Source organism: Crinia signifera, chromosome 7, assembly GCF_055691185.1.
Source record: "Crinia signifera chromosome 7, ASM5569118v1, whole genome shotgun sequence".
NCBI classification, from domain to species: domain Eukaryota; kingdom Metazoa; phylum Chordata; class Amphibia; order Anura; family Myobatrachidae; genus Crinia; species Crinia signifera.
In genome coordinates this window covers 185,625,504-185,653,428 of record NC_139223.1, presented here as the reverse complement: position 1 = coordinate 185,653,428, position 27,925 = coordinate 185,625,504, and the positions used below count along the sequence as shown (strand labels likewise).

The window sequence follows — 27,925 nt, the reverse complement described above, 5'->3', positions numbered from 1 at the left end:
CCCATTGGCCTAAATAAATCTTTTATAAAATGCAAAAACAACAACAAAAAATTAGCAACTAAAATATTTCCCACATTTGTTTATTTTATGTATAACAGTAAATTTCATTAAACATCTCGTTAGTTTTTGTAATTTACACCGCATGGATACCCCTGGCTGAATTATATAACTTGTATTAGCATTAGCAGGACATACAGTAGCAGGCTACAGTCATGTGGTGCCCTCAGGCTAAGTGGCGCTGCAGCTGCAGAAACCTCTGGTCGTTTGAGATAACGAATGCTCTTCAGAGGCTCCAATATGGGTATGTAAGGCCACTTTGATGCCCTCCTTTGGTATGCTGGCTTGCGCTGTATTCACTGGAAGGAAAGAATAGCTTCACCGGTTAGGAAAATGTCATCTATATAACATCTATATAACAATTCTCTACAGTCTGTCCATTCTCCTTCATGCATGGGTTGAGCTTATGCCGGTGAGCCTCACATATATTAGGTGAAGTACCCCCAGTGACCACTAGAGGCCACTCAACAGACCAAATTACTCCTTAACAGAAAGTGAAAACAAAATGATCTGTTTCAAACTTGCTGGAGAGAAGGAGCTGTGAAGACAGAGATTGGAGGTAGGAGTAGCTAGGGACCAAGCTGTAATATTGATGGGAACTAGTTATTTTCGTAACTGGTGAAGCTATGTCCCTTAACAGTAAATGCAGAATAGGGTGTCACCCCACAGAAGGCTGTTACATCAGTAGGTGCCAAAAGGTAAAAAAAGAAAAGCTCAGTGAACATTAAAAGGACTGATAGGGAGATGAACGCAAGTTGGACATAATAACTTGGGCATTGCACGCACAGAACTAAGGGGTACATGTATGAAGCAGTGATAAGGGAGGAGAAGTGAGCCAGGGGAGAAGTGGCCCATGGCAACCAATCAGCACTGACGTAACATTTATAATTTGCATAATATAACATTATACAGAGCAGCTGGTTGCCATGGGCCACTTCTCCTCTGGCTCACTTCTCCTCCCTTATCACTGCTTCATAAATCTACCCCTAAGGGCCTTATTCTGGTTCACTACTTCTGGCAAATTCCTTCTTAGATGGACAAAACCATGTGCACTGCAGGTGGGGCAGATGTTACTTGTTCAGAGAGAGTTAGATTTGGGTGGGGTTTTACTTCAAAGTGAGAACTATATTGCAGTGTAAAAATAAAGCAGTGAGTATTTTCCCTGCACAGAAACAAAATAATTCACCCAGATCTAATTTGCTCAGCACATTTTACATCTGCCCCCCTGCAGTGCACATGGTTTTGTCCATCTAAGAAGGCCTAAATGTGCCTGTAATGTAGAGATGTGGTTGGACCACTCGTATCCGTATGGTTACATAGCATCATTATCAGTGCCGATTTGCAGGGCTATCCCTGATGCCAAAGATCAGCCTGCAAAAGGGCATATTTAGTGTATGTATAGGCACAATTGTGCCCACATTTCCATCTACAAGTTTCCCATGAACTTAGCCAACATATAATTGTCCAATTATCACCCAGGATCAACCCTTTTGCTTGCAGTGACAATGTACCTGGGTTTTATACAACATTGTCCGTAGTTTGCGTATGCTCAGCTCTGGAGAATGCGCAGCAGTGTGAAAGCGCGCAAGACGCGACCACAAAACTGGCTTGTGTTCAAATAATCAGGCCCTAATTCTCATTCACATCACAGGGCTGCAAACTTCTCGGAAATAAAGACAATTATGATATCACTAGAAGTGGAATAAAACTATTGCTTAGTAATCCGTGCAAATATAAAAAAAGAGGGAGTAAAAACTACAATCAACTACAATATCTTGTAGTAAACAATAGGTTATAACGTGCAATAGTGCAATTTCTTCTTTGCCGCTCCGACAATGCATATCTCTGCATAAAAGTCCACAAAGTTTTATTTATATATTTATATAGATCATCCCATTAGTCTAGCTATGCATTTGTCTTGAGTTGCTGTTTTTATTGGCATTTTGTGCAACAGATTTGATTTTCCGAGGACGTCGGAGCTTCTGATCCCAGCGCTGTGAAACGGAAAATAGAACAAGTTTAAGAAAACAACAACAGATTGTTATATCATGATATGAAACATTAGTAGTTGTCGTTACTCAGACAATGGGCCAGATGTACTAAGCTTCAATAGTGATAAAATGGACAGTGATAAACAATCAACCAATCAGCTCCTGCCTGACATTTTTCAAACACAGTCTGTGACGTGGCAGGTAGGAGCTGATTGGCTGGCTGTCTATCACTCTCCATTTTATCACTTTTGTAGCTTAGTGCATCTAGCCCAATGTGCTGTAGTTAAATCCGATGTAAACAATTTGACTGAATGTTTTTTGTCCATTTTCCTGGGTTTGTGAGCAAATTGCTGATTGTCATTTGCTTCCATCCTGTACCAGAGTTTCAGTCCAACCAAACAACTAGTTGGATGGAAGTAATGCATGGCCAGCATTAGATGCCATTTGGTTGGAACTCTGGGGTCTGTTTACTAAGCCTTCAAGAGAGATAAAGGGGGAGATTCTCTAAGCTAAAAATGCGGTAAAAACCCCGTTATCGGGGGTTTTACCGCATTTTGGGATGCTGTAAGCATCCCCCGCCGGGTTACCACGGCGGGGGGCATCGCCAGAAAAATCTGGCGATGCCCCATAGATGCCAATGGGCTTCTACCGCAACCCTCCGCCGCCCCGCACGGACCCCCGCCGCCCCCTCACCTGTGTCCGGGCAGCACAGTGCAGTGTTGCCCGGACCTGTGACCTCCTCCCTGCACTGATCCTCTTCCGGGTGCAGGGAGGAGGAGAGCCCAGCGCAGCAGCAGCAGCGCCGGGTGTATGAGGGAGGGGGGAGCCGCCGGGACCTGCTGGGACCCGTCGACTCTCACCGCAAAGGACAGCTCTTAACGCAAGAGCTGTCCTTTGCTATAATTATCGCATATGTTACAACATAAGCGATAATTATAAATGCGATGGGCGGCGAAGGGGGGCGGAGATTCTTAGAGAATCTCCCCCAATGTGTCAACCAACCAGCTCCTAACTGTGATTTTTCAAACACAGCCTGTAACATGGCTAGGGAGTTTCTTTTGAAAGAATAGTTATAACCCTTTCAAATTGCACAAATAACCCAGGTCCGACTGTGCGGTGTGAAAGGGTCTTTTGATAATTCCTGGGTCCAACAACCCTGCAATCCTGTCACATATAACACGAGCAGGAGCTGCTATATCAAGCGCCGGAAAGCACAGCATTGTTCCCAATCAAGGACTCCCTAACTTGTCCCGAAGAGAGCTGTATATATTACTGAAACTCATTTTTCTTCCAGGAGTTACCCTTTTTTATTTTTATATTTATTTTTATACCTATTTTTATTTTTCATTTTTTTATTCATTGTTTTCACAGTTTTTTTTCCATTATTCATTATTTTTATTGTTTCTTTTTATATTTTATTTTTATATTTTATTTTTCATACATCACACTAAATATAACAACCCAAGCGCTCATTTTTATGTTATACTGCTATTAATCAATTGAGCCGCTACTTTCTTTAGCACAGTTAAATCCGACCCGGGTTAAAAGAAGGGTTAATATCGGGTCGGACCCGGGTCCCATTCACACTAGCTCCAAGCACTGCCTCTCCCCCCCCTTCCCCCGATGACTCGATTGCCCCCCGATGACATCACACACCTGGCTTATTGCCGGGTCGCTGTGGGGAGCTTCACCTCGCAAATGCCGGATCACTGTCCAAATCCGGTGGTAGACCCGGCATTTGCGATCTGAAAGGGGTATTAGTATGGATTTTGCAGGCAAGTATATAATACTTGTGAGATATGATTTCAGTGCATATACTACCGGTGAATACCTACTCACCACGCCCCCCCCCCCCCCCCCCCGCCTGCCTGTCCTTGTCTGTAACTCACCATAACTTTTTTTGCAAGACGATCCCTCCATTTCTCAGCAAGCGACCCCTCCACCAGCAGGAGTCTGTGTGCAAAAACACAATTTTATGTTTCATTTGGTTAATGGCTCTTTTGCTGAGATCCCAGTAGTAACAATTCAGGCTGTTTTCTGTATAAGGGGTGCGGGTGTGGTATAGTATAGAAGGTCTATACAGTAATCAGATGGTCATTGCGTTGACTCCATATGGTCGACCCGCATTAGCACAACAGAGTCACAAGGTCAACGTGAAAAAAGTAGACAGTAGAAAAGGTCGATGGGTAAAAAAAAAAAGTCAACATGGAAATTGCCGACGCAGTAAATGTCTACATTTTTTTGGTGTAATTTCCTATGTGGCCACAATTATATGGTCACAATTGCTGAGCTTTGGATAAAGTCACCTTGTTCCGCTACTGCTGCGTTCATCACAGGGTACTATTCCCATTTGGGGTCCATGTGCATGATAGATCAGGCAAAAGCTGAAAATATGTGAACCCCCCCCCCCCCCCCCCCCCCCCCAAAAAAACCCATATGTGTATCAACCATTGTCGTGTCAGCCTTTTGAACCTGCTGAACATAAGCCCTTTTACCTGTTGATTTTTTGACCTAATGCAGTGATGACTAACCTTGACACTCCAGCTGCTGTTGAACTACACATCCCAACATGCCCTGCATCAGTTTAAGCATGGCCAAATAGTAAAACTGTAGCAGGGCATGCTGGGATGTGTAGTTCAACAACAGCTGGAGTGTCAAGGTTAGCCATCACTAACCTAATGCATGTAGACCGTATGGTGTAGCCCAGTCTATCTAGACCAGGCATGGTCAAACGATGGCCCTCCAGCTGTTGTTAAACTACAAGTCCCATCATGCCTTGCCACAGTTTTGCTATTGGGGAATGCTAAAACTATGGCAAGGCATGCTGGGATGTGTAGTTTCACAACAGTTTGGCCATGCCTGATCTACACACTGTGTAGTAAATTTACTAAAGCTTCTAAAAATGAAAAGAGCTGGTGTTAACCATAGCAACCAATCAGATTATGTCTCTATGACATCCTAGAAAATAACAGACATAGGGCCAGATGCACTAAGCTTCAGAAGGGATAAACAGCCAGCCAATCAGCTCCTGTCTGACATTTTTTAAACACAGTCTGTGACATGACAGCTAGGAGCTGATTGGCTGGCTGTTTATCACTCTCCATCTTATCCCTTCTGAAGCTTAGAGCATCTGGCCCCTAATCTGATTGGTTGTACTATGCAAGATCACCTCTTTTCATGTCTTTCTATTATCTGGGCACCATTTTGCTTATCGATGCTGAAATGAATGTAGATAAATTCGTATTACCACATGACACCATCAGAGGGACAGGCTACGAGTACCTGGTGCGCTCTTTGTCTTCATATCCCATAATGATATACTCCTCATTGACCGCGAGATGTGGGCACAGACAGCCGGAGTTTGTGTACAGAGTCACCGTGTCCTTAGGAATGTTCACAAGGGAGGACTTGAGAATCTCCTTGACCTCCACAACGGCCGTTGCATCGTGGCATCTCACCTTCACATCTCTCACCTTTGCACGGATTACTAAGACGGGAGGAAGTGAGAACATTGCTCAGTACGGGAGAATTATGCAGACCTGTAATTCATAGGTGACGGCTTCGAATTCTGGGATTCTACTAATTATGGGGCAGATGTATTAATCTGCCTATAACGTTTGGCGAATAAGGATTCCCGCTTCTCTAGCATAACGTGGAGAAGCGGGCAAACGTTATAGGCAGATGTATTAACCCCATCCCAGCTGATAAGGAGAGCCGTTATCCCCAGCGTGAATGGCTCTCCTTATCGTCTCCCTCGCCGCCCCGCACATGCGCACTCGAGATCTCGCTAAAACCGCGAGATCTCCAGCGCAGCCAAAGCCAGACGCAGGGCTAGCGTTGTCCCCACAGTGGGGGATAGGACAACGCTAGCCCTGAGCTGGCGAAGCGGCCGGGGCGAATTAACACCTTGAAGGCTGTTAATACATCGACCCGGCCGTTAATCCCTGGGGGGGATTGCAGGGACAGCCCCGCCGAGCGTACGCTCGGCGGGCTGTCACTAGCGCACGTTAGGTGCGCTAGTAATACATTGGAGGAATCGTAATCCCCCCCTCAGTTAACCAGCGTTAAGTGCATTTTTGCACTTAACGCTGGTTCATACATCTGCCCCTATGTATCTAATATACTTTAGAATGTAAGCCCTCACGAGCAGGGCCCTCTAACCTCATGTGCTTTTTCCTCTCTTAGAACACTGTATATATATACAGTATAATATATGTATATATATATATATATATATTTTTTTTTTTAATCCATAACCCATTCAACCTATCACTAATGGGATCTACACACGTAGCGATTAGGGTTTATAATCAATCTCGCTAGATTGCTTAGAAAATGCCCCTACATCGCTCCGTGTGATATGGGGGCCATAGCGATAGCGATGTGCGGCCCCTACACTGGCCCTGGGAACACTGGCCCCGACAGATCGCTCAGCACACAGCGCTAATACACTGCTGTGTTCTGAGCAATCTTGCTGAGCGTTATGCGAGATCTAGCATTGCGGAAAACGCTCAGCAAATCTCTACGTGTGTAGGCCCCTTAAGTCTTAGCCTCCCTAATTTTTACTTCAGTGTCCTGTCCCATGATGCAACTCTCTTTATTTAACATGTACTTGTCCTAAATGACCTTGTACTGTAAGCCATTGTTGTCTTGATTTTGATCATGGTGCCACAAGGGCGCTGCGGAACCCTTGTGGCGCCATATTTTTATAATTGCTGAGCTGTTGCAAGCAGCGGAGGTCCAATAAGTAGAGATGGAATACGGTTACTAGATCGGCCCTATTTACAGTAGGTCGACATGGATTCTGACGACCCACTGATGGTGGACAGGGCTTATGCCGACACATGAAATAGGATGACACGGCTTAGGTCAACAGGGTTGGAAGCTCAACACAAGCATTAGGTCGACAATGGAAAGGTGGGTAGTCGAAAGGTCAACATGAGTTTTTTTGGTACTCTTTACTTATCACGGCGGCCATCGCGGGCATTGAATGCACTAAAAAATCGGGTGCGACGCGACCGACGCGATGCCCGCGATTTCCCATAGGGAACAATGTTAAATGTCTCAATTGACCCGATTTTCCTGTTCAATGCCTCAATTGACTCGATTTTTCCATAGAAAACAATGTTACATGGCCAACAGAGGCCAAATAGCCACCCTGAAGTGTGAAATGGCCCCCACAATTGTTAACGCCACCCCACGATCAACGGCAACCCGAAGCGTGGCGAGCGCAGCGAGCCCCGCGAGGGGACGCGGATACCTGTGAAGCCCGCGAAGGGACGCGTTTACCTGTGAAGGTATCCGCGTCCGCTCGCCACGCTTCGGGCTCGGTGGCTCGCTGCGCTCGCCACACTATTCTATTCTCAACTCCACACCGACGTGGATAGTGGGGGTATGAAAAAGGTCGTAGGACGCGTACCGCCGCCCCACGCGGGCTCGCTGCGCTCGCCACGCTTCGGGTTCACGTTGATCGTGGGGTGGCGTTAACAATTGTGGGGGCCATTTCACACTTCAGGGTGGCTATTTGGCCTCTGTGGGCCATTTAACATTGTTTCCTATGGAAAAATCGTGTCAATTGAGGCATTGAACAGGAAAATCGGGTCAATTGAGACATTTAACATTGTTCCCTATAGTAAATCGCGTGCATCGCGTCGGTCGCGTCGCACTCGATTTTTAGTGCATTCAATGCCCGCGATCAAAATCGTGGGCGCCGTGCTAGGTAAAGAGTACCGTTTTTTTAAACCGACATGTGCCGACAGGCGGTATTTCATGCACTACCACCCACTTTGGCATGGCGGGAGAATAAAATAGTGTGCCAAGCGCAGCGAGTGTGCCCGAAGCAAGGGGGCGAGGTACATTTGACAGTGTCCATGTTGACATCGAGGACAAAAAAAAAACGTGAAAAACTAATTTTGACTTGTTACCTGTCGACGCTTGTGTCGACCTTCCAACCCTGTCGACCTTAGCTATGTCGATATATTTCAGGTGACGACCTAAGCCCTGTCAATCTTCAGTGCTCGACCCAATTTGTATCAACCTAAATAGGGCCAAACCCAATGACCCAGACCCGTAGAGATATACAACAAAGAGTAATGTCTTAGGCAGGTTTCACACACTCCGGCTCCTGCCGGACGGTGAAATCCCGCACGGCCAGGGAGCCGTGCCGCACACATTAGTTGTGAATGGACACTATTGTGTCCATTCACACGGGACGGCCACGGCCCGGCCGCACGGCTGCAGCTGGATCCCGCCACTGGAAGGGACGGCTGCCGGGCTGTGGTGTTACCATTATTATTGGGATAAGAGAGATACAGTATATGATTCCTGAAACTCAACAGTGGCCATCCCTTCCATGATAAACTAGTGTGTGCGGCACGGCTTCCTGGCCGTGCGGGATTTCACCGTTCCGGCAGGAGCCGGAGTGTGTGAAACCAGCCTTATAATACTGGAGAACAGACACAAACCTGGGATTTCCCGCTTACCATAATTGTAATTGTTCTTGAGATATGTCTTTTGTGAAGCTTTCATTGGTTTACACCTACAATGGTCTAAAAAACAATAAGTCAACAAAAACATAACATTAATGCAAACACAAGAAGCAAAGTGATATATATATATATATATATATATATATATATAAAAGGTACTTGTTTCCTACCACAGCGCCCGTCGTAGGTGATCGCATACCTTAACTTAAGGTATGTGATGGACGCGACCGACGCGATTTTAGGGCTATTTTTAGCCTTTTCCCCGACAATGAAAAAATCGTGTCCATCGCATGCCTTAAGTTAAGGCATGCGATCCGACCGATGCGATGGACGCGATTTTACATAGGGAACAATGTTAAATGGGCCAATGGACCCGATTTTTCATTGTATACCCACCCTTATGGGTATTTTACATGACAAATGCCCCCCCATTGTTAACGCTACCCCACAATGAATGCCAACTCGAAGCGTGGTGAGCGCATCGAGCCTGCGAGGGGCGGCGGAACGCGTCCTCCGACCTTTTCATACCCCCACTATCCACGTCAGTGTGATGTTGATTTTATATAGTGTGGCGAACGCAGCGAGCGACCGAGCCGAAGCGTGGCGAGCCCCGCGAGGGGACGCGTAATACCTGTGAAGTAATGCACGTCCCCTCGCGGTGCTCGCCACACTATATAAAATCAACTCCACGGCGACGTGGAAAGCGGGGGTATGAAAAGGTCGGAGGACTCGTACCGCCGCCCCTCGCGGGCTCGCTGCGCTCGCCACGCTTCGGGTTGTCATTCATCGTGGGGTGGCGTTAACAATGGGGGGGGGGGCATTTGACCCATCACGGTGGGTATATAATGAAAATTGGGGTCTGTGGGGCATTTAACATTGGTTCCAATGTAAAATCGCATCGATCGCATCGCATGCGATTTGGTTGCATGCGATGTGAACGACGCAATTTTTGGGGACCCGATGGATACAATCAAAATTGCAGGCGCCGTGCTAGGAAACAAGTACCAAAAAAAAAAAGAAAAACTGCAAATGTGCGGTGGCAGTAACCAATAGCAACCAATTAGTAGTCAAGTTAATCCAGATGAGACAATGAAATTAAAGATATATTGGTCACTTCACATTTGAACTGAGTTGCAATGTAACCTCAGGGTTTCTACAATATATACTTTTGAATACATAATAATGACGAGATAATTATCATTTGAATTAAATATTGAAATAAGTATTATATTAATATATGCAGGATCTAGAAATGCCACTTTGGGAAATCTACAGTAGACTAGAAAATTCATTTATTCTCATTAATGACGTGTTTTTACTTGGCCTTAAATCCTTTTAATTAGCATAATAATGTATCATAAAATGCTCGTTATGTTACTATTTTATATTTGCTCATCATTACTAGTATTGTTATGTGGGGTACACACCAGGACGATATGGCCCAAAACGAGCCATTTCGCTGATGCGATCCCGATGCGGGTTGGTCGGTCTTTTCTGAGCTACTACCTGCTGCAGGTAGGATCTCAGCCAATCAGCTCCTAACTACCATGTTAAAGGCTGTGTTTGAAAAAAAATCAGGCAGGAGCTGATTGGTTGGTTGCCAGATGGGGCCAGCTGCACTGATTGGCTGGCTGTTTATCAATCTCCATTTTATCACTTTTGAAGCTTAGTGCATCTGTCCCATGAAGAGAACATACAAACTACACCCAGATAGGGCCTTGGTGGGAATCCCAGAGTCGTGAGGCAGTGATACTAACATTACACAAATCATGCCATCTTGTCTAGTAGTATTTTAAAAATTGGATGCATTTAAGATGGATTAACTTATTAACTGTTGGCAAGCAAGATGTAACTGATGTTGCCTACAGCTTGATGATAAAACTCTACATCACCCATTTATCTACCTCTACACCAATCTCAGACGCTTATAGTGATCAAGGTCAGCTATAGGACAATATGACTGTCATGTATCCTAACCAGGGATGCAGTCAAAATCCCGGCGGTCAAAATACCGACAACCATTGAACGACGGTCAAAATCCCAACAAGGTCAAAATCCTGACAAGGTCAAAATACCGACATTTAAAATCCCGACAAGGTCAAAATCCCTACAAGGTCAAAATACCGACATTTAAAATCCAGACAAGGTCAAAATACAGGTGAAAAAATAAACATGACTTTCGGTCGACAGGTCGACATGGATTTTTTCACAGTTTTTTGACCCGACATGTGCCGACAGGCGGCATTTCATGCTCTACCATCCACTAGGGCGTGGTGGGAGAATAAAATAGTGTGCCGAGTGCAGCGAGGCAACATGCCCGAAGCATCTTGAGTGATGCGAGGGGCTGCGGTTGACTTCCAACTGTGTCCATGTCGACTGTGTCGACATTCGGGTCAAAAAGCAGTGAAAAAAACCATGTCGACCTCGCGACCTGTCGACCGAAAGTCATGTTGACTTTTCACCTGTCGGTATTTTGACCTTAGCTAAGGGAGAAGGGGAGGGGGATGAAGGCCAAGGGCACAGGACTAATTTGTTAAGGGGTTAGAAGGTTTTCTCCAATCAACGTATAAGTTTATAGTATATAATATTGTTGAGGAGGTGCTCCCAGGGAGTAGGGTAAGTACAATTGAAAAGGGTTGATACTCAAGAGAGAGTATCAAAAAAAGAAACTCCCGGGTGGGGCACAACCTTCTAAAGTCTGTGTAACAGTCTAAAATGTCAACTTTATTTATTACTAAAATTGATCCTTTAATTGAATCAAATCACAAACATGAGACAAGAACATACAAATAACATGAATAGTAGTATACAATTTGAGAAGATGAGTGAAAATATATTGTAGAAGTCTGAGAAGAGAACTATGTTGCCTCTATCTTTAGTCTCACAAAAATATCAATAAGTTTTGACCTTGTCGGGATTTTAAATGTCGGTATTTTGACCTTGTCTGGATTTTAAATGTCGGGATTTTGACCATGTCGGGATTTTGACCGTCTGTCAATAGCTGTCGGTATTCTGACCATCGGGATTCTGACCGTCGGTATTTCATACCGAATCCGTATATAAATTGGTCTCGTACCAGGTAGACATCATTTACAGGAATACTGCTGATGCGTCTCACAGTTCTGCATATTTCACACTGAAAGGCTCCCTTGGTCCAAACATATCTGGGCACTGTTCACTGATATTTCTATGCCAAATGCCCAAAAATGGTTACAATGTTTAACGTGCAAGTATGTAGAAATGAATGAACAAAGACAGCATTATAAAGACAAAAAAAAAGTTTATTTTGGATGAAAAATGTAACCTTGGTTCTCTGCTGGTCTGGATTTCAGACCACTTCCTTCTACATCAGGGAAATTGCAGTACTCAGGTTTGGGTGGTGGGGGGGTGATGGTGGTGGGGGGACGTCATCTAAATAACATGTCAAAGCCTGTTCTATCCTGACCTGCAGGAGGTCTGCAATATCAGTTATGGCTCACATTTGCTATTTCAATATTATTTTTTTATATTTTATTGCTACACTTGGAAGTCATTATATGGGGTGGGAATTCAACTGAAGTGGAACGCATCTGATTACGTTAAGGTTTCCAAATGACAAAAATGATCAGAGATGTTAAAAGCACCTCAAATCTAGAAGAGGAACATGTCATTTAACCCCAGGACGTGGTTCTTACAGAAAGATTAGATTTCACTTTAATTAAAGAAGAGTTGTGTAACACGATCTATGTCAGACATCCAATTAACGACGGCTATGACAATGAGATTAGGAGAGTGGGGATTACACTCGGCCAGCGTTTTATTTGGAGAAGTGAATGATAGAGGTAATAGGATACATTTACATAAGCTTTGGCTTTAGACGCAAGGATGTAAATCACCAAATTATAATTACACACTTTGCTTGGGAAATGCCATAAATAAAACACGACATACACCTGAATATATTATTTAGTGCACTTCCATATGGTTGTCCGTATCTGTGCTTATTACTCTCTATAGTAGCGTATTATAGTACAGTTTTGCTCAGGGAATGTTGTACTTTTAGTATTTTCTAGAGATGTGCAGACTCGGATTTACTCGGATTTACTCGGATCCTCTTATTGGCTATCCAAAACATGTGACAGTTGATAGCCAATAACGGGATCAGGGTAAATCCGAGTAAATCCGAACCTGAACAACTCTAGTTTTTACCCCCAATGACTCATCCACACCACCAACATCTATGGTATCTGGAGACCATGGGGGCAATTCAAACTCGCTCGGTGCTGGACGAATTCGCTACCCCGGAGGATTGTTGGAGTTTGTGCATGTGCGAATAAGCCCCCACAGAGAGTACACAGTGTTTCGGAAGTTGCCTCCATTCGCGGCTGCTCACCTAAAAATACCCAGCCGATGTGCCGCTATTGACACGGCATTACATAGTCAACATACCATCCAAACGTCCCTGAATCGGGACAAATAGTTCTAGGTTCTGGTGTAGCGGATCAACAATGCTCGACAGTCACGTGGTCAAACACTCTTGGTCGAACGCGTCTACTTAGACACTAGGCTACATACATTGGGGGAGCTGGGTAACTAGAGTTGGGTTATCCACCTGTGTGTATCTGCTGAGATTCACATCATAAGCACTAATAGACTAGATATACTGTACAAACAGTACTCATTGTGGGTAGGATGCTCTAGAGTGCAATCATCCACATTAGAACGTTACTGGAAGCAAATCGCAAGTAGGGATTACTGGCGCTTTATAGAACAGAATTCGGATAAATTGCCTGAAATCCAAGTGGTCAGGTGGTACACGGAACTGAACTGGGTTCCAAAGGAATTCTCAGTCCTCAACTCCAGCACTTTAACAAAATCTGGATCCATGCAAACACAGGAATATCATGAAATGAATGATTAATGATTAAAAGAATTAGGGCACCAATATTCCCCTGACATGTTCCGGGCCTGATCTTTGTTCCACTGACATGTTCCGGGCCTGATCTTTCTGTTCCCCTGACATGTGCCGGGCCTGATCTTTCTGTTCCCCTGACATGTGCCGGGCCTGATCTTTCTGTTCCCCTGACATGTGCCGGGCCTGATCTTTCTGTTCCCCTGACATGTTCCGTGCCTGATCTTTCTGTTTCCCTGACATATTCAGGGCCTGATCTTTGTGTTCCCCTGACATGTTCCGGGCCTGATCTTTCTGTTCCCCTGACATGTGCCGGGCCTGATCTTTCTATTCCCCTGACATGTGCCGGGCCTGATCTTTCTTTTCCCCTGACATGTGCCGGGCCTGATCTTTCTGTTCCCCTGACATGTGCCGGGCCTGATCTTTCTGTTCCCGACATGTTCCGGGCCTGATCTTTCTGTTCCCCTGACATGTGCCGGGCCTGATCTTTCTGTTCCCCTGACATGTGCCGGGCCTGATCTTTCTTTTCCCCTGACATGTGCCAGACCTGATCTTTCTGTTCCCCTGACATGTGCCGGGCCTGATCTTTCTGTTCCCCTGACATGTGCCGGGCCTGATCTTTCTGTTTCCCTGACATGTGCCGGGCCTGATCTTTCTGTTCCCCTGACATGTGCCAGGCCTGATCTTTCTGTTCCCCTGACATGTGCCGGGCCTGATCTTTCTGTTCCCCTGACATGTGCCGGGCCTGATCTTTCTGTTCCCCTGACATGTGCCGGGCCTGATCTTTCTGTTCCCGACATGTTCCGGGCCTGATCTTTCTCTTCCCCTGATATGTTATGGGTCTGATCTTTCTGTTCCCCTGACATGTGCCGGGCCTGATCTTTCTGTTCCCGACATGTTCCGGACCTGATCTTTCTGTTCCCCTGACATGTGCCGGGCCTGATCTTTCTGTTCCCGACATGTTACAGGCCTGATCTTTGATCTTTCTCTTCCCCTGATATGTTATGGGCCTGATCTTTCTGTTCCCCTGACATGTGCCGGGCCTGATCTTTCTGTTCCCCTGACATGTTCCGAGCCTGATCTTTCTGTTTCCCTGACATGTTCCGGGCCTGATCTTTCTGTTCCCCTGACATGTGTCGGGCCTGATCTTTCTGTTTCCCTGACATGTGCCGGGCCTGATCTTTCTGTTTCCCTGACATGTTCCGGGCCTGATCTTTCTGTTCCCCTGACATGTTCCGGGCCTGATCTTTCTGTTCCCCTGACATGTGCCGGGCCTGATCTTTCTGTTCCCCTGACATGTTCCGGGCCTGATCTTTCTGTTCCCCTGACATGTTCCTGCCTGATCTTTCTGTTCCCCTGACATGTTCCGGGCCTGATCTTTCTGTTCCCCTGACATGTTCCGGGCCTGATCATTCTGTTCCCGACATGTTCCGGGCCTGATCTTTCTGTTCCCCTGACATTAGCCGGGCCTGATCTTTCTGTTCCCCTGACATTAGCCGGGCCTGATCTTTCTGTTCCCCTGACATGTGCCGGGCCTGATCTTTCTGTTCCCCTGACATGTTCCGGGCCTGATCTTTCTGTTCCCCTGACATGTTCCGGGCCTGATCTTTCTGTTCCCGACATGTTCCGGGCCTGATCTTTCTGTTCCCCTGACATGTGCCGGGCCTGATCTTTCTGTTCCCGACATGTTCCGGGCCTGATCTTTCTGTTCCCGACATGTGCCGGGCCTGATCTTTCTGTTCCCCTGACATGTGCCGGGCCTGATCTTTCTGTTCCCCTGACATGTGCCGGGCCTGATCTTTCTGTTCCCCTGACATGTGCCGGGCCTGATCTTTCTGTTCCCCTGACATGTGCCGGGCCTGATCTTTCTGTTCCCCTGACATGTGCCGGGCCTGATCTTTCTGTTCCCCTGACATGTGCCGGGCCTGATCTTTCTGTTCCCCTGACATGTGCCGGGCCTGATCTTTCTGTTCCCCTGACATGTGCCGGGCCTGATCTTTCTGTTCCCCTGACATGTGCCGGGCCTGATCTTTCTGTTCCCCTGACATGTGCCGGGCCTGATCTTTCTGTTCCCCTGACATGTGCCGGGCCTGATCTTTCTGTTCCCCTGATATGTGCCGGGCCTGATCTTTCTGTTCCCCTGACATGTGCCGGGCCTGATCTTTCTGTTCCCGACATGTTCCGGGCCTGATCTTTCTCTTCCCCTGATATGTTATGGGCCTGATCTTTCTGTTCCCCTGACATGTGCCGGGCCTGATCTTTCTGTTCCCGACATGTTCCGGGCCTGATCTTTCTGTTCCCCTGACATGTGCCGGGCCTGATCTTTCTGTTCCCCTGACATGTGCCGGGCCTGATCTTTCTGTTCCTGACATGTTACAGGCCTGATCTTTGATCTTTCTCTTCCCCTGATATGTTATGGGCCTGATCTTTCTGTTCCCCTGACATGTGCCGGGCCTGATCTTTCTGTTCCCCTGACATGTTCCGAGCCTGATCTTTCTGTTCCCCTGACATGTGTCGGGCCTGATCTTTCTGTTTCCCTGACATGTGCCGGGCCTGATCTTTCTGTTTCCCTGACATGTTCCGGGCCTGATCTTTCTGTTCCCCTGACATGTTCCGGGCCTAATCTTTCTGTTCCCCTGACATGTGCCAGGCCTGATCTTTCTGTTCCCGACATGTTACAGGCCTGATCTTTGATCTTTCTCTTCCCCTGATATGTTATGGGCCTGATCTTTCTGTTCCCCTGACATGTGCCGGGCCTGATCTTTCTGTTCCCCTGACATGTTCCGGGCCTGATCATTCTGTTCCCGACATGTTCCGGGCCTGATCTTTCTGTTCCCCTGACATTAGCCGGGCCTGATCTTTCTGTTCCCCTGACATGTGCCGGGCCTGATCTTTCTGTTCCCCTGACATGTTCCGGGCCTGATCTTTCTGTTCCCCTGACATGTTCCGGGCCTGATCTTTCTGTTCCCCTGACATATGCCAGGCCTGATCTTTCTGTTCCCCTGACATGTTCCGGGCCTGATCTTTCTGTTCCCGACATGTTCCGGGCCTGATCTTTCTGTTCCCGACATGTTCCGGGCCTGATCTTTCTGTTCCCCGGACATTAGCCGGGCCTGATCTTTCTGTTCCCCTGACATGTTCCGGGCCTGATCTTTCTGTTCCCCTGACATGTTTCAGGCCTGATCTTTCTGTTCCCCTGACATGTGCCGGGCCTGATCTTTCTGTTCCCCTGACATGTGCCGGGCTTGATCTTTCTATTCCCCTGACATGTTCCGGGCCTGATCTTTCTGTTTCCCTGACATGTTCTGGGCCTGATCTTTCTGTTCCCCTGACATGTTCCGGGCCTGATCTTTCTGTTCCCCTGACATTAGCCGGGCCTGATCTTTCTGTTCCCCTGACATGTGCCGGGCCTGATCTTTCTGTTCCCCTGACATGTTCCGGGCCTGATCTTTCTGTTTCCCTGACATGTTCCGGGCCTGATCTTTCTGTTCCCCTGACATTAGCCGGGCCTGATCTTTCTGTTCCCCTGACATGTTCCGGGCCTGATCTTTCTGTTTCCCTGACATGTTCCGGGCCTGATCTTTCTGTTCCCCTGACATGTTCCGGGCCTAATCTTTCTGTTCCCCTGACATTAGCCGGGCCTGATCTTTCTGTTCCCCTGACATGCTCCGGGCCTGATCTTTGTGTTTCCCTGACATGTTCCGGGCCTGATCTTTCTGTTCCCCTGACATGTTCCGGGCCTGATCTTTCTGTTCCCCTGACATTAGCCGGGCCTGATCTTTCTGTTCCCCTGACATGTTCCGGCCTGAACTTTCTGTTCCCCTGACATGTTCCGGGCCTGATCTTTCTATTCCCCTGACATGTTCCGGGCCTGATCTTTCTGTTCCCCTGACATTAGCCGGGCCTGATCTTTCTGTTCCCCTGACATGTTCCGGCCTGATCTTTCTGTTCCCCTGACATGTTCCGGCCTGATCTTTCTGTTCCCCTGACATGTTCCGGCCTGATCTTTCTGTTCCCCTGACATGTTCCGGGCCTGATCTTTCTGTTCCCCTGACATGTTCCGGGCCTGATCTTTCTGTTCCCCTGACATGTTCCGGGCCTGATCTTTCTCTCTATGGGCCAATGTCACTTTCTTCATGCATTGTAAAAACTAATACAGATCACAAGGGATGCTGTTGTATGTTTGACAGTAAAAAGGTCAACAGTCATTAGGTCTACCACTATTGTCGACACGCATTCGATTGACATAGACAAAATGTCGACGCAAGGAAAATGCTGACCTGGAAAAAGTCGGCAGGATGAGTTTTTCATGATTATTTTTTCCATAAAAAGGACTTGTTCTTACTTTACCATCCCAGTGGACACGGAGGGGAATAGTGTGCCCAAAGCATGTGAGGGGATGCGGCACATTTATACAGTATCCCTGATGACATCTGACATAGAAACCCCCAAAAAACTCATGTCGACCTTTTCCAAGTAGACCATTTGCTCATGTCGACCTTTTGTATATGTCCACCTAATGCTTTTCGACCTTTTTTGGTGTGTCAACCAATATTGGTCGACCTAATGACTATCAACTTTTTTTACTGTGAACAAATCCACCCATGCCCAATCACAAAGCTTCACTATGAATGCTGGATGGACAACATAGAAGGACATAGAAGGACTGATAAAGAGGTACAGGGTAACTGCAGGCTGATGTTGTGCACAGAAGAGCTGGTAACAGAACATTAGAGGCGTGCAATGGGCGTGTCACCATGCCATTCACTTTCTAATGGTCATCCAAGTCGCGGTGTTGGATAGCCACACCCCCTCTGGAGGCTGGCCACACCCCTATTCATGGGCCTCTGCCGCAGCAGTCCCCTGGCCATTCAAGCCTCAGTACAGCACAGCTAAGCAGGCAGAAGCAAGTACTGAATAAGAATGACATAGAACAATGAAATAACTACTGATCAATAATACTATTTGTTTGAAGAAATAGGCAACACAAGAGAACATTTAAACGCTGAATCAGAGGCTTGTGAACAATAACGATTACTAACGGCTTAGCGTGTGTCTAGCAAACTCATTTCAATGAATAAGCTGAAAATTCTGAAGACAATGATCGATGTATCGGTGTACTACTATATGAAGAAGAATAATAGTGAAAATATAAACTCACCACTCGCAGCTCCACCGCATTTCCCATTGTTGGAGTCCACGGGGAAGTCTGGCATTGATTCTTAAAACACAAATATAAAGTTAAGTATTATAAAATTCACTTAAAACATGAAATATTTATACAGTTCTGAAACAATGGAGTAAATGAACGGTAGCACGCTGTTTGTTCATTCATAGTAATGGTGCAAGCTCAGCAAAGACCTCACAGCAGTGTTGCTTACATATAACTGTCTCTCGTGTTGTTACAGTCCAACATAAGAGTTTGTGTAATGCAATCAGCAGCTGATATCTGTACAACATCTAGCAGAGCTCCAAAAAGGTTTTGATTTTTGTCCTAAAAAGTTAAGTGGTATGTCATCATGCTGCTGGAGCATCACCTTCACCTGTAAGATTTGTTTATCACACCAAGGGCCAGATGTATCAAGCTTCAAAAAGTGATAAAACAACCAGCCAATCAGATCCTACATGTCATGCTACAGGGCTGGATTTGAAAAATGACAGGTAGGAGCTGATTGGCTGGTTATTTATCACTCTCCATTTTTTTATCACTTTTTGAAGCTTGATACATCTGTCCACAATCCACCAAATCTGTGTTAATAGGGTCAAACATTACAATTGGGTGTATCGCTGGTTGCTGGTCTCTATCACATGATAATGGGCGGTATTCAATGAGGCTGATTCGCCAGGTTTTTATGGCGATTTTGTGCTGTAAGGCGAATTTTTGACTAAAACGGTGAATCACCCTATTCAATGACCAGATGGCGAATACATTTCAAGGTTTTTTTCGTCATGATTCACCGAGTAGCAATCGCTATCTTTTTATGGTGAAGTGAAATGTGAACTTTTAAAATACAGTGTTTTGTTTTTTACATTTGGTGTCAAAAAATCAGGAATTTTATTCTGAGGAGGGGCATGCTATTTTTATTCATGTGCTGTAAGCACATGAATATATATTTAATAAAAAAAAAATATATATATTTTTTTTTTACACTGACCAGCCAGCAGGGGGCCCCGGAGCCGAGCCGCTCATTAGATATTCATATATTCACTGCACCCGATTGTTACATATGCATGATCGGGTGTAGTGCTGCCTGGCACTCGGGGAGCCCACCTCCCCCCCACATACGCTCTGGGGCAGGCAGGGAGACTTCCATCTCCCTGCCTGCCACCGTCCTCAGGCTCCCTGCGGCGTTCGCTCAGATTCGCCGGTCAGGGGCAGTGAGCCCCTGACTCGTTGAATACCGGAGCCGGCGACCAGTGGTGAATGTGCAGCGAATCCTAAACAGGATTCGCTGCACGTCGCTGGTATTCACATTGAATACCGCCCAATGTCTAGGCAATCTGGTTTAAAACAATTATGGGGCCTACACATGGGGCAATTTGTAAGTGATCTCACTCGATTGCTTAGAAAATGCGCCGACATCGCTCCAATTTCCCCCAATTCCAGTGGATCAGGCCAAGAAATCGGGTGAAATCGCATGTGCATGACATCTAATCCAATCCGATGCGTGTTCCTGTGCGCATCGGAGCGGAGTTGGAGGTCGGACGGACTGCACATAAGATAAGTCACATGTGCAGCCGTCAGCGACACATCGCGGGTGCTGACATAAATGTGAAGGCAGCTGAATTGGTGATTGGTGAGTTCTGTCTCTTACCTAGAAACAAATTTGTAACACTGAAAAATTCCCCATTTTGGTTCGAGCCAAGAAAATGTGACCTTCCCGGAGTCCTTCTATTCTATTCACAGAATCCCTGGAACAACACACACAAAAGGCTCTTGGCTGACGCAGCGAATTAGGGTAAATTACTCATCAGAAGTAATTATGCAACAACTATCTGCCAATCTACTGACAATGTGTAAAGAAACTTCCCATTAGGGTTCAACTGACAAGTTTCAATAACCTTTAGCACCCATAACCGTCATCTTTACTTAATTTCCACCCAGGCGACTCCGAAATCCCCTGGAATAGATCTGGCACCACTACTGCAGGCAAAATGGTGCAAAATGTGGAATTCAGGTTTATAGTTCCCGATTATCTGTCTCTTATGGTGCCCAAACACTAGGGCGATATACATGCAATTTGGTCACTTTTTATGCAATTTTAAGCATCTGTGTATATGGTATGAGGTCCCATGCGATGCGCGGTCCCATGCTGGATCCCAACTGGATTGCACGTGCTGTACATAGGATCCGTCACATTGCAGCCAGGCCAGGCAGGCTTGGCTGGGATTGCATGCGATACATCGTATACAAAAGGTCCAGCCACCCGGGAGGTTTCCAGCCAGTTCAAGTGGGGATCACGGGCAACTTCTTCACCTAGTGTATGGCAAACAGTTGGGAAAGCAAGCCACCAATTCATAACGTGACACATGTAACCCCTTTTTACGCCTTAGTGTCACCCCTTTGGGGTAATATGTCTGTTATACACAGTGCCTCCACCCGAACTGTTGGAACCACCCTAATGAGTGGTACAGGGTAGGCTCGGGAATACCCTCTGCTTTTCAGTTAATATATACTATCAGAGAATGTAGTGCTTCTCCCAGTGACTGTTTTCTTCTTATATCAACAGGTGTTACCTTCCAGATGTGCTAGTTTATCCCTGGGATGTGATCTGGATGCTCTCCATCAGGCAATCAAGGTAAGTACACTTAACACACTCATTAATTTTGATTTTGTTTACTTATAGCCCATATAGGCCACTTACTTTACAGATAAACAAACGGCAATAATAGTTACATATTCCTAACATTAAGTTTCACTATAATAACTTCAGGGCCGAAACTAGGTGTTTCGGCGCCCGGGTCCGCAGTCATTTGGTCGCCCCCCCCCCCCCCCCCCCCCAAAAAAACACAAAAAACAAATCACTGCCTTGGGGTCAGGCAGCGGGGGTCCGGGGACTGGAGAAGGTTAACTCTGGCTCCTAGCGCTGCCGGGCGGTGGGCGGGAGGCAGATTTTGAAAAGACTTGCCGGACGCTGATTGGCTGAATTCAGCCAATCAGCGTCCGGCAAGTCTTTTCAAAATCATCAGCGCTTCCCGCCGCCAGGCAAATAGCGAGCGGCTGTGTATGTGAAAGCTGCCGCTACACCAGTCCCTGGACCCCCGCTGCCAACATACCTGTGTGTAGCGTCCAGGGGTCCAGGGACTGGTGTAGCGGCAGCCTTCACTCACTCCGTCTCCTAGCGCTATCTGCCTGGCGGCGGGAAGCGCTGATGACTTTGAAAAGACTTGCCGGACGCTGATTGGCTGAATTCAGCCAATCAGCGTCCGGCAGGTCTTTTCAAAACCTGCCTCCCGCCCACCGTCCGGCAGCGCTAGGAGCCGGAGTTAACCCACCAGTCCCCGGACCCCCGCTAGGACCTGGCGTTAACCCGCCAGTCCCCGGACCCCCGCTGCTCATCCCAGGGACCACGCTGCCGGGACACCAAACTAGCGCCCCCACCCTCCAGCGCCCGGTGCGCGTGACCCCCTAACCCCCCCCCCTAGTTACGGCCCTGATAACTTAGCCCCCTATATGGGTAATCAGGCTGGGTGGTATTAACAACTGTCACTTTGACAGGGTGTTATCAATACACCGCCCAGTTCAGCATACCTTAGACATGCAGCATACCATATACCCTTAGCAATACATCTATGCCTTATTATGCAATAAAGTTGATTACATTTAAATACACTTATTGACACAGCTTTTCGGTACAATAACGTAAACAGTAGAGAACTGGGGGTCATATTCAGTTTTGTCCTAATAATGTCTCTTTAGCTCACTGGACTCCCCAGTAGTTAGAAGCAATTGTTGGCAGTATATGGTTAAATGCATTTAACATAGATGAAAGCGTATAGAAGCTTCTGGCTAGGGATAGCACTAGCAGATTTAACTGTTCCTTTAAGCTGCCTAGGACAGGCCAATAAGTAGGCCAAGGGTTGTATTCTGTTGTATTCCTACGATGAAGTCCACTCCAGACTTATGAATAACTTGAATGTCAAATACACAGTATGGCCATACATGAAGCTACCTCCCTTTAAAGATAGTGTGGTTGGTGCTGCGTTTGGTGTAGGCTCAATATATCTACCACTCTGGATGTTTTCAGTGATTGATTCTGGCAAATCACCGCCGGCTGCTGCTCCTCCACCACAGGGCTGATGCGCACAAACCTGCAGCTTTACGGGGCACTGATGTGGACCCCTGTCACGGGCCTTTTGCAGCTCCCCCAGCTCTGTCGTTTGCTGCGATCAGCTACATCCCAATCTGTGAAGCCCGCACCTCTTAGTGCGTTCCTGCAGGTGTCTTGCTGGCAATATTTACTGAACAGCTCCCTATATTTCTGGGCAGTTCAATAGAGGAAAGGTGTCCATAGCAAGTATCCAGCTCATCACTCCTCCAGCCGTTAAAGTGGCAGTTCCTCTGTGAGTGGCAGTTACTCTGTATCTCATGCTACACCCCTGGTCATGTGATCAGCATATTAGCATGTCATGTGATCAGCATATTAGCATATTAACCTTAACACAAATATAGTTATTCCAATACAATTATAGAGCTACACTTAATACACATTGTAATACCACTTTACACACACAAGATACATATCGTGCTTCCAAAGCTACTAGAGTATTTTCACTTGCTGCCAACAGATGGCAGTGTTTCGGAGTAATGCGGACACGATAGATAGATAGATAGATAGATAGATAGATAGATAGATAGATAGATAGATAGATATAGTAGATGATGCATTGCCCTGATTACTACTAAACTGAACTCAAGGGCCATTGGGATAACTGCTGCTCCATTTGCATCCATTGTAAAGGAGCCCTGCTTTCACACATTTGGGCCCTTATTCAGATCTGATCGCAGTACAAATTTGTTCTCAAAATGGGCAAAACCATGTGCACTGCAGGTGGGGCAGATGTAACATGTATAGAGATAGTTAGATTTGTGTGTAAGTTATTTTGTTTCTGTGCAGGGTAAATACTGGCTGTATTATTTTTACACTACAATTTAGATTTCAGTTTCAACACACCCCACCCAAATTTAACTCTCTCTGCAAATGTTACATCTGCCCCACCTGCAGTGCACATGGTTTTGCCCATTTTGAGAACAAATTTGTACTGCGATCAGATCTGAATAAGGGCCTTGGTGAGGAACTCATTTAATACCTGCCACGGTTGCCTTTCCCGACACTTTCCCTGAGCAAGTCCAGGAGCAATTACAGTTTTCAGCATTGTGGCAATAAAATTGATTTCACAAACCTACAAGGACACATATACTTGAGCGGAATAGGTAGAATATACCTTATATGGCCCTACAGGCACAGTGATATGGTACAAGATCTCTATAGGGATCAACAGTTTGAGAACCGTTATTTAACTAGCTATTTCTACAGGTTAGACGGAACATAAATGAGGCGATATTGGTGCACCTGTAGCAATTTCAGGAGGATTTAACAAGTGTTCTCTATGTTATATAAGAACAATTTACGGTACTTGTTTCTTATCACGGCCACAATCGCGGGCATCGTGTGCCTTAACTTTAAGGCACACGATGCCCGCGATTTCCTTTGAAAAAAACAGTACTCGGGTACATCGCGTCGGTCGTGTGCCTTAAGAAGGCACACGACGCGACCGACGCGATGCCCACGATTTCCCTATAGGCTTCAATGTTAAAATATTTTAACATTGAAGCCTATGCGCACCCGACGCGATGCCCCCGATTTCTCCATAGGCTTCAATGTTAAAATATTTAACATTGAAGCCTATGCGATGGACCCGATTTGTCCATAGGCTTCAATGTTAAAATATTTTAACATTGAAACTGAGTCCATTTAACATAGGAAAAAATGGGAAAAGGCCGAATAAGGGCCATTTCTCATTGGGTATGGCCCCGTCATGTGTGTAAAAAATAATGGTCCCCCATTGTGGCCGCCACCCCCACGATCGACGCGAACCCGAAGCGTGGCGAGCGCAGCGAGCCCGCGAGGGGCAGCGGTGCGTGTCCTCCGACCTTTTCATTCCCCTACTATCCACGTCGGCGTGGAGTTGAGAACAGATTAGTGTGGCGAGCGCAGCGAGCCACCGCGCCCGAAGCGTGGCGAGCGCAGCGAGCCCCGCGAGGGGACGCTGATACCTGTGAAGCCCGTGAGGGGACGCAGGGATCTGTGAAGGTATCAGCGTCCGCTCGCCACGCTTCGGGCTCGGTGGCTCGCTGCGCTCGCCACACTAATCTATTCTCAACTCCACGCCGACGTGGATAGTAGGGGAATGAAAAGCGCTCGCCACGCTTCGGGTTCGCGTCGATCGTGGGGGTGGCGGCCACAATTGGGGACCATTATTTTTTACACACATGACGGGGCCATACCCAATGAGACATGGCCCTTATTCGGCCTTTTCCCATTTTTTCCTATGTTAAATGGACTCAGTTTCAATGTTAAAATAATTTAACATTGAAGCCTATGGACACGATGGACCCGATTTCTCCATAGGCTTCAATGTTAAAATAATTTAACATTGAAGCCTATGGACACGATGGACCCGATTTCTCCATAGGCTTCAATGTTAAATTATTTTAACATTGAAGCTATGGAGAAATCGGGTACATCGCGTCGGTCGCGTCGTGTGCGTTTTGGTATGCACCCGACGCGACCAACACGATTTTTTCCGACACGACCACCACGATAGAAATCGTGGTGGCCGTGCTAGGAAACAAGTACCCAATTTACTATAATATACACTGATATTCATAATAAATAATAATGATATTATTAATAAGTTATATAGTAGCAGCATATTATACTGTGCTAAGCAGTAAAAAAAGGGCGCCGGACAGTTTCCCGACAGTCGGGATCCCGACAATCATTACCCCGACGTTGGGATCCCGACAGTCAGAACTCCGACACTCGGGGTCCCTACGGCCACCGGCTATTCTCCCTCGTGAGGGTCCACGACCCCCATAGAGGGTCCACGACCCCCATAGAATAGTCTGGCCAGTCAGGATCCCGTCGTCGGGCTAATGACTGTAGGGCTAATGACTGTCGGGACCATAGACCACACCCGTAAAAAAACAAGATTGGGTAACAGCAGCAAGACAAAGGGCCAAATGTCATCAATAGCCACGTGCAACTAGGCAACCTGTACAGTGGCCATTATCGTTAACAATATCGGCTGTGGCCGCAGGTGACTGAATTGAGCATACACACTGAACGATAACGGTAAATGATGAAGGATTCTGAAACTACAGACATCACCCAGTTAGCTGACAAATTTAAAGAGGAAATGTTTAATAAAGAAACACCAGGTTGGTTGTGCCTTTCCAAATGTCAGCGCTTTAAATTTGGCTGAAAGCTCTGAATCCCGCAGCCTATGATGTTAGCATGAAAGAGGTAGGAGGGCCCTGCTCATAGGCCATTTCCTATACGCCTTATTAATTAGTCTGAGACTTTTTTATGTTTTTAACGTCAATTTTTTTATTTTGTCTATTGCACGGAAGCTTATTTGTCAGTGGCTGCCGCATATTATTTTTTAAAATAAATTTCAAGGTTTTTAGGTACACTCTTGGTGCCTTATAAATAATAATAGTAATAATAATGTAATAATAATAATAATAAATTAGCATTGATAATATTTGTAAAATAATACAAATAATTTAAAAATAATAATAAAAATAATAATAATAATAATTGACAAATAATAATAAATAATAATAATTTTGAAAAATATTGATTTAACATTGATAATAATAATTTTGAAATAAAAAATTAACATTTTAAAATAAAAAATAATAAAAAAATACTAATAATAATTTAAAATTGATAATAATAGTAGTAATAATAATAATAATTTGAAAATAATAAATTAACATTGATAATATTTTTTAAATAATTAATATAATTTAAAAACAATTAGAATTATAATAAAAAAATAATACTAATAATAATAATTTACTAATAATAATAATAATAAGTAGAATGTCACAGTGTTATACAGAGCAAATAGCCAGCGATCCGGCCAGCAGCACTCACCGGTCCCTTGCTCCACCGTGATGATGGCCTCCGGGGAGATGCAGACCCCGCGGTCGTACACCGGCAGCTCCTCGCACGCCAGGCTCTCCGGCCACGAGTGCCGGTACTTGATGAGGATCGGCTCGCAGCCGGCGCGGGCGCGCTCGCAGACCGATTTGCAGGGCTTGATCGGCTCGTGCTGGAAGTCGATGGTGCAGATCGGCGCGTACATGGCGCACAGGAAGAAGAGCAGGTCCTGGCTGCACTCGGTGGCCAGCAAGCCCTCAAACTGCTCGATGGCCAGGATGGCATTGGCCTGGGTGCTGTGGTGCAGGTGGTTGGGCATCTTGGTCATGTTCCAGGGCATAGACCTGCACATGGGGATCCTCACCGGCTCGCAGGAGGCGCCCTGTGTCCTGGGCAATAAGCTCATCAGCACCCCTAGGGTGACCCAGAGAACATCGATACTCCCAGGAGGGGACATGTCACCAGTGCTCTGTGCTCCTCAAAAATGCAATAAAACAAAACTTTTGAAATGAAAGTTTTAAGCAGGAGCAGCTGCAGAAAGTGGCAGCAGGTAGGGGAGAACTGCAGCTGGGTACTGAGTAGGGTGCAGCTGGGCAGACAGACAGCAGGCACTGACACTCAGCAGCAGGTACCAGGTAGGTGCAGCAGCTGATGCATGTGCCCAGGCTGCGGGCTCTGAGCTAAATGAGAGTCCCCAGCAGCTTCCCCAGCTCCTTGTCACTCCTCTCTCCCCTCCTCCTGCCGGTCCCCCAGCCCTCCCCTCTGTCTGGTGCTGCTGGAGGGGGGGCTGCCCTCATGCAATAGATGCTAAATTCTGCACAACTTCCAGCCTGACACCTACACTTCCCAAATCATTGCAGTGCATCACACCGGGCACAGTGTCTGGATCCCTCTTCTGCCCACACACAAGCATTTATGTTGTTCTGTAACTAACACAGTTATTAGGAGATTCCCCCAGTGAGTTATATATAAAGTGTATCTTGTTATACTGTAGCTGGGTACACACTAATGCTGGGTACACACCAAGACGATCCTGAGCGGGTCGTCACAGGAACATACGACCCGCTCACAAGCTGACGGAGCCGCCGACCGGCACAGAAAAAGCCCCTGATGTGATCGCGATCCGATCGCGACCCGTACCCACTACAATGGTTGTTCCTGAGATCCTACCTGCAGCAGGTAGGATCTCAGGAAAGACCTAACGACCCGCGGGGCCGCGCATCGGATTGGGATTGCATCAAATGGGCAGCGAAATGACCCAAAACATGGCCAATTTACATACATTCGGTCGAGATTGTATCTAAATTGGCTAATTTTGGGCCA

The 27,925-nt window shown here is 46.4% G+C and overlaps 1 protein-coding gene across 1 annotated transcript; it reads right to left on the bottom strand.

Moving 5' to 3' along the window:
* Positions 1-64: 64 nt before the first annotated feature.
* Positions 65-27,299, bottom strand: FRZB (frizzled related protein). The gene is made up of 6 exons (XM_083154683.1): positions 26,597-27,299; positions 18,589-18,648; positions 8,531-8,596; positions 5,331-5,535; positions 3,938-4,001; positions 65-2,051 (listed from the first exon to the last, which is right to left on the bottom strand). Exons 1-6 carry the CDS (start codon positions 27,057-27,059, stop codon positions 1,959-1,961), a joined length of 951 nt encoding a protein of 316 aa, XP_083010809.1. The 5' UTR covers positions 27,060-27,299; the 3' UTR covers positions 65-1,958.
* Between the last annotated feature and the right edge of the window lie 626 nt (positions 27,300-27,925).